At 45.0% G+C, this 7,564-nt stretch overlaps 1 protein-coding gene across 1 annotated transcript; it reads right to left on the reverse strand.

Annotated features, from left to right (window-relative positions):
- Positions 1–2,043: 2,043 nt before the first annotated feature.
- LOC142885195 (glutamine synthetase) lies at positions 2,044–5,817 on the reverse strand. The gene is made up of 7 exons (XM_076021416.1): positions 5,663–5,817; positions 4,718–4,908; positions 4,474–4,635; positions 3,613–3,759; positions 3,390–3,517; positions 3,107–3,306; positions 2,044–3,016 (listed from the first exon to the last, which is right to left on the reverse strand). The coding sequence occupies exons 2-7, from the start codon at positions 4,884–4,886 to the stop codon at positions 2,704–2,706; spliced, it is 1,119 nt and encodes a 372-aa protein (XP_075877531.1). The 5' UTR covers positions 4,887–4,908; positions 5,663–5,817; the 3' UTR covers positions 2,044–2,703.
- Between the last annotated feature and the right edge of the window lie 1,747 nt (positions 5,818–7,564).

The raw sequence follows: 7,564 nt of genomic DNA on the forward strand, positions 1-7,564 counted from the left end.
GTGTCTCCCCTTCGTCTGAGCTTCCCAGGCAGAAGGTTGTTGGGATTCTGCAGGCAAAATCCAAAGCCCATATAATTGAGTTTTGGAAGGCAGGAAGTGGAAGCCTTTCTTGTTGAGACTGACAGTCATTAGGAGCTTTTTCACAGCTTGCAGCAAGGTGCCTCCCCACATGCGGCGATGGCAACAATCAAGTGGCACATGAGAGGGAGAAAATATCCAATCCCTGATGCAGATACAGAACTGGTATTTTAGCTTGAATGACATCACATAAATAAGTGATGGAGCAGATCCGGGATAGCCACAAACAGCATACAATTTGAATGCTGTTTGGTCTGTTAAGTGTTAAAGAGAGATGAAAACTCAAGCTAATGTGGACTGTGTGATCAGACAGGAAAGCTAATTCTTGTGCATTTTTGTGAGGATACTTCAGTGCTAACTCTTTGCATTTAGTGTCACAGAGCATACTTGTCGGAAAGCTGGAAGAAGAGTTATACACAGCATGTGAAAGAAAAGACTGATCCGCAAGAACTCCTCACTCGACAGCATTTCAATCTCACCATTTTAGTCGGGTAAAACAAACCTTTGACCTGATAAATCCATGAGTTGAAATGTTATTAAAAGTCTTTTGGGGCTACAGAGTGTTAAGGCAACCCAATTGCTTTTCTTACTCTCGGAAAGCTCTTGCGAAGTTGACCTGAAAACTTTTGCTCAAGCAGAATCCACAGTGCAGAAATTGCTGCTTCAGCAGAAAAATGAAAACATTGGTGCACATGTCCTTAACTCCAGCCTGCATGCTTAAAAAAAAGGGAAAGTACCTTCCCTCCACTCTATCTGATTGGTTTATTTGTTCCCCGCCAAGCCAATCGGAGAGCACACACGTCCTGTTGTGAAGGCATTTTGGGAACTAGGGGAAAGGTCTCAAAACAAACTGCCCTTCCCCCAATGCAGGAAGGCTGCGCTTGAACACAGCATTGACATGCGGATGCAATGTGCTTCTTGTTAGGTGAGATTACCGTGTCCAGTTCACAGTTAACGCAAAAACAAAGAATTTCTTAAACATGTGTGAAGTTGGATTTACAACTCAAACACAAGGTTTAAGTTGAAGTGCTGCAGAATTGTAAGGTTAAGGATATGGGTTTAGGAAGAAACTCCACTCTATTCCACGCACATTAAAGTCATCATATAAAAGTAGAAACGTCTTTGTCATCTTTTCTCATTGGCTCTACAGTCAAATTTGTACCTGTGCTAATGTTTCAGGATGTTTTCCATTCAGTAGTTGCCATAATCCCACAAAGTCATGTTTGTAGCCACAGCAACAGCAGCCCTGCAAACTCGATGACGCCGCACCTCTGGGAACACGTGGCAGTTGCTCTGGCAGGATAACAGTCTCGTGAGCACATGGCTTCTAATGATATACCACAGAGCGCAAAGGTCAGAGTTGAACTGAGGGGTGCCGAGTCGAGGACACCGACCCCCTTCACTGTATGTTTACAAGCTACAGTAAATAGATGTGTCATCACTTTTTCACCCATGGAAGTATTTTCACTGAAATTGCAGAGAGGCCCCTCAACTGACTTTCTGGTTGAATAGTTAAGATGTATTGTGGATTATGTTGGGTTTTTTTGTAAAGTGTGTCCTGAGGATTCCACGTGATACAAAACCGATCAGTTTCCTGGCGGTCTATCTCAAGTTTAAAAAAAGAAAAGCCCAGCCTCATGATTCAATGTCAAGCTTGAGCTCCAGAGTAGAATTATTTTTTCCTCTTCCTGATGCAGCTTTCCCCGCTGTGGGAAAACCATAACGTATTTCTGAGAGTAGTTTGGTGAACTTGTTTGCAGTTCTGTCTGCTGACAGTTATGGCCACCTCAGTCTACAGGTCTCATTTAGCAGACGGCAACAGCAGCTGCAAATTCTCCATCTATGTTAATGTCAAAACAGACTAACAGGATGTGAGCTTAACTTAATTTTCTCTGGCCGTGTGATAATCACTTGTGATGCAGAGCACCAAAAGTTGTTTCCAAGTGAAGAGTCATGATACTGTGCTGTGATAAAAATAAAAGTTTTAAATTGTATCAATAGAAAACACCAGGTTCAGTAAACAATGTTTTACCAAATCAGGTGCATTACAATAAATTGCAGTTAACAAAGGATAAAACTCCTTGAGGAACTCTACAAATGGCATTATGGACATATCAACCACATATGAACAACAAGTCTGGGTGCAGACATCTACAAAAACAGTACCATACAAGTTGACCCAGTGTGCCAAAATCTGAAGACGAACGCTGCCATTTAAAAAATAGACACTTCCTAAGATCAGAGAATTAGTTACAAGACTGGATGGTTGCAAAGGCAGGTCCACATAAAATAACTAGTCAGATTTATTAAGTCATACATGCTGTCCAGGCTTTAGCTCTACTCTTCAGTGTCCATGTGCTTTAGTTTAGTTTGCCAAGAGACAGAAATATGACATGGACTATAAAAGTGTTACAAAAGCTGATCCATCTACCGACACGAGGAAAGACATCCTGCCAAATATCAGCTCATGACCACCGAGGACATCATTACCGTGTCATCTTTAAGTTGACCAGTCAACTTGGGACCATTAATATGCATGTTAAAATCATCTGAGTGGGAGGAGAGGTACAGTACTAAATTTAAAAGATAAAAAGGGCAGTGGGAGTCAGTCTATGAGCGGTGGATTCAATAATCCGCAGGTTCATCCCCCTCTTCGTTCAGCAAACAGGTGCGGACCAAGGCCTCGGTCACGCCGTATGGGTCGCAGTTGGCGGACGGGCGGCGGTCTTCGAAGTACCCCTTCTTCTCCTGACCCACGTTGCGAGGAATGCGGATGCTGGCGCCACGGTTGGCCACACCAGCGGAGAATTCGTTGATGTTGGAGGTCTCGTGGTGGCCGGTGAGGCGGCGAGCGTTGTCCAGCCCGCCTTTGGGGTCGTAGGCACGGATGTGGTAACTGTGCCTCTTGCCAAGCTTCTCGATGCTGTCCTCAATAGCCCTGAAAACACCATACAAAGGAGAAACTGAATACACTGTGCCAAGTGCAACCCTCCATCAAGTGAGATGCATTAGGTCTGGAGATTCTCACTTCAATCCACCGTCTTCTCTCATCTCTTTCGTGCTGAAGTTTGTGTGGCAGCCGGCCCCGTTCCAGTTTCCGGGGATCGGTTTGGGGTCGAATGAGGCGACGACGCCAAAATCTTCACAGACCCGATGCAGCAGGAAGCGCGCCACCCACAGGTGATCACCCATGTTTATCCCTTCACAAGGTCCGACTTGGAACTCCCACTGGAATACAACAACAATCAATTGAGACCTGTGTTTTCAATTGCAACTTGGTTCAAGTGGGTTCAGTCTGCAGCTGTTGTTACCTGAGCAGGCATGACTTCTGCATTGGTGCCACAAATCTGGACTCCAGCATAAAGACAGGCTCTATAGTGAGCCTCCACAACATCTCTACCATAGGCCTTATCAGCGCCGACGCCGCAGTAGTACGGGCCTGTAGAGACACACCAAACAAACCATGAAGTCAACAGGTGGAAAATCAAATAGGAACCAACAGCAACACAAACAGAATTTGGAAGCCATCTGTACCTTGTGGTCCGGGAAAGCCATTAGAAGGCCAGCCGAATGGGTGACCGTCGGTGCCCAGGATGGTGTATTCCTGCTCCATACCAAACCAGGGATGTTGGTCTTTCACCATCTCCATCAACTTCTTGCATGAAATTCGAAGATTGGTTTCTGGAAGAGAGATAAAAAAAAAAACCCAGTGAGACAACCAAGTAGAAGCGAATTGTGCTTCATCGTGCCATGTCCTGGCAGTGTGGCATACAATTTCATTTTTTATTCCATGTGCCGTAAACCAATACCCACCCCCCCATTAACCTAGTTTGTGTTCCAACTACATGTGCCTCTACTCAGTGCCAAACAAGTGCAGGTCTCAGGGTATAAACTCAGGCACACAACTTAAAAAAAAAAGTAGAAAAGAAAATACACATTCAACTAAATGTATTGTGTCAGGATATCTGTGTGCTTGTAATCAGGAAGCAATTCAGAATGTGCTTTTAGTAGGAGACTACCCCGTTACCTTTATTGGCTACATGAATCTGCAAGTAGTTCCAGGGAAAATAATGTAGACAAATAAAAATCTGTGTCAAGTCTCAGCCTTGCGCACATGACATTAGTTGATCCCCTGTTGCTGCAACTTTGCCCCAGTTATGCTGGTGCCAGATATTTAATCTTTTACTACAGTTCAGGAGCACAGAAGGCATGGCTCGTTTATTTAAAGATGGATTAGTTTCTAAATATGCAGTTTGTTTTGGCAACAAATGCATCTGGTTACAACGTCATGCAGCTATGGCCCACAACTTGCATCAGCCGAAGACTCTACTGCACGTCGGCATGATCTCTACTACACTACACAGTCAACATCAACAGCTCAAGAGCTCTCAATACCTGCAGCTTTGCCGTTGTACTTGAGCACCTCACACAGAACCAGCTTGTTTGGGTCTTTGCGAAATGGATCGCGGAACATGGCAGAAGGAATCAGGTACATGTCGCTGTTGGAACCTTCAGCCTGATAGGTGCTGGAGCCATCAAAGTTCCACTCAGGCAGCTCTATGGGGTCACAGTGGAGGAGAGGACATTATTAACCAGCTGGGATGCAGGAAAAGTGCCAGAGCGTTGGGATGCCACTTACCTTCGATGCTTTTCGGTTCAGAATCCAGCGTTCTGGTTTTGCAGCGGAGCCCTTCTCCGGTTCCGTCAATCCAAATGTACATGGCCTGGACTTTGTCTCCTTGCGGGAGGTCCATGTACTGCTGCTTCACAGCTTTACTCAGGGTGGCACTGGCGGACGTGGCCATCATTAAATTTACTACTATAACACACCTGAAGATGAGGGGGGGAAAAAAAAGAGGGCCATGCGATTAGAGACGCCATATTCCGACGTGTTGATTAAACATGTTGCGTAACGACAGGTTGGCGATCGGTGCTGGTCGATGGAAAACATGCGTAAAACAAACCCCAAAAAACAAACAAAAGCGCATTGTCTCCAAACATCTAGAAAATAAATGGACCTCAGTAAGAGAAAAAAAAAAAGAAAGAAAGAAAGAAAAAAAAAAAAAAAAAAAACGCTTTTCGGCCACTTCTCCCCACCCCCCACCCCAGCCACGGACAAAGCCTGTGAGAGGAAAAACACGGCAACTTATCGCTGGCCGAGTGTTGACTTGACAGCGCACACGGCCGTCGCACACGGTGCGGGGGGAGCGGGGGAGGACGCATTACAAACAGTGAGAAACGCGCGTCTGGACTGTACATCCTGTTACCATTCGGTGTAGCCATGGCTACACAGCACGATGTGAGGCAACGTTGCGTCACCCTGCTTCCTCGTTGAGCTTCATCACAGTATAAGAGAAAAGACTAATAGAAAAGAAGCGGAGCGGGGATCTTTAAGGGCTCGAAAACAAGCGCAGGGGGAGTTGGACAAAGAAACGGGAGGAGAGAAAGAAAAACAAGTGCCGCGGCTCTGAGAGGACAAGGAAAACTCTCAAGTCGCTCAAATTCACCGCGGCCCAATCACAAGGCGGAAAGACACGAGTACGCACAAGAAGTGTGAGGAGAAAAAAAAAGAGTCAATAATTACCTGGACGAACGAGAAAATTGAAATAAAAGCTAAAGGACGGACCGGTCCAGTGTCTCGTACTTGTATGCGTCGCTGTCGCTTCTCTCATTCTCCGGTTCCGAACCGCAGAGGTGGCCGAGCTTATATACTGGAGGCAGCGTGTGATTGACAGCTCGTAGATGGAGACGGACCAATCACGGGGAAGGGGGAGGGGGAAGAGGGAGGCGGGAGTGAGATGGGGAGGTCGTCGGGGTGTGTGTGTGTGTGTGTGGGGGGGGGGGGGGGGGGAATGGAAGGAATCCTAGGAACTGCAGTGCTCATTGAAACTCGACCTGGTTATCGCAGCGCGTCCTCACGTGTCTGTTTAAAAACGGTATGCTATCTGAGGAGTTGGCCGGCCTGATGTGCGGCAGATAGCAGCCAGTTAGCCCACATGCCTGATCCAAGTCTTGACGACTGCCGCCGCATTGACTCGCAGGTCGCTCCAGTTCACAGAGGCTCCACACTAAAATCCATGTCTACGGACACGGCCCAAGGTCTTCCTGCTTTGGCAACCACGAGGCACAATTGAGTCAAACGACGCCCCCAAGCGGCTCAAGTATGCTAGGGTTTGGTGTGTTTTTGTTGGCATTATGCAATGCCTACCAAATACCATTGTCTCGTGCTGGGTTTTGCCAAGTGGTTTTGTTCTGGAGAGCCACGTGAGTATGTAACGTATATATTTTTTCCCACCAATGTTGTGCTCAAACACGCCTTGCCTGAGAAGCCCCAAAATTGTGAATGGATTTTCTGGAAATATTGTTTGCAATATGCCTTCTCACCATTGGATATCACCAAGTCTTACAGAATAGGCCTTGCATTGGGGGCATACTTGATTTATAACTGGCTCTCTTCATGTATCGAGAGCCTACACTTTAAAGAGCATTGACGCTCCACTAAAGTATACTGAGATAAAGTTGTTATTATTCATTCTTCATCATTTTGTGAGCATCGTCAAAAATTGGCACATGGTATTGCAAACAAGAGTACGCCCTTCGTGGTACCTTATTCTGTTCTGTGGTGGCCTATGAAAGACATTTTAGAGAACCGTTTTTGCAAGACATGTTATCAGTGGCATTGGCCGGTGTTTGTTTGCCGCTATTGATGCTTGTTTATTGACACAGTGTCACAAGTGGGAGGACTGTGGTTCTGAAGGCAGCGAAGAACAGCGGAGTCACATGCATCAACACGATCACATGGACACCCTGATTAGTTTGCAGGATCCTGGACAACAAAGTTGGACGCTGGGCACTCAAAGTTGCATGATATGCCACTTTTTTACTCCAGGTGTCATTACATGCTTGATCTGCACATAGCAAAATTAGTTTTTCCTCAAGTTTGATAAGCAGAATATTGCGAACATTAAGATAAAGTATGCTTTGTTTGGCTATTAATGTAAATATCACTCTTATTGCTTTCAGTTTAATTGCCTCTAACATGTTTGTGGACCTATAAAGACAGTATTGCACTATAAAACTGGAGTTAAACAAAGGGGAGATTAATTTAAAAGTGAGTTGCCACAATAGAAAAAGTCAATGATGTTGATATACTGTAAAGTTTTAACTCTGTCCTGGAGATCTTTGACAACCTGTCTTTTTCAATACTGTTCTATTATTCCACATTATTTATGACTTAATAATAATGTATTTGCATTAATAATGTATTATGTTCTTATGATTAAATTCTCCCTGTGAAAAAGTGTCATTTAATCCAACCAGCTGCGTTAAGATGATGCAAGCTAATTTGCTAAATTTTATCCTATAAAATAAAACAACGCATTCAACATCTGTTCCACGTGATTTTGCTTCTCCTCTTGTTTTCCACATTGGATAAATCTTAAGGTTAGCATGCAGATGTTTGCTCATTCAAAAATGTGTCCGCCTG

This window comes from Nelusetta ayraudi, unplaced genomic scaffold, assembly GCF_046127955.1.
Source record: "Nelusetta ayraudi isolate G7.1 ecotype Tasmania unplaced genomic scaffold, CSIRO-AGI_Nayr_v1 ptg000011l, whole genome shotgun sequence".
Taxonomy (NCBI): Eukaryota; Metazoa; Chordata; class Actinopteri; order Tetraodontiformes; family Monacanthidae; genus Nelusetta; species Nelusetta ayraudi.

Excerpts from the sequence above, each read along its gene's own strand:
- LOC142885195 (XM_076021416.1), bottom strand. The coding sequence starts at position 4,886 with ATGATGGCCACGTCCGCCAGTGCCACCCTGAGTAAAGCTGTGAAGCAG. Across the intron at positions 3,518-3,612 it reads TGGCTTTCCCGGACCACAAG|GCCCGTACTACTGCGGCGTC; the intron begins GTACAGATGGCT and ends GTGTCTCTACAG. Across the intron at positions 3,017-3,106 it reads AGAGAAGACGGTGGATTGAA|GGCTATTGAGGACAGCATCG; the intron begins GTGAGAATCTCC and ends TGGTGTTTTCAG.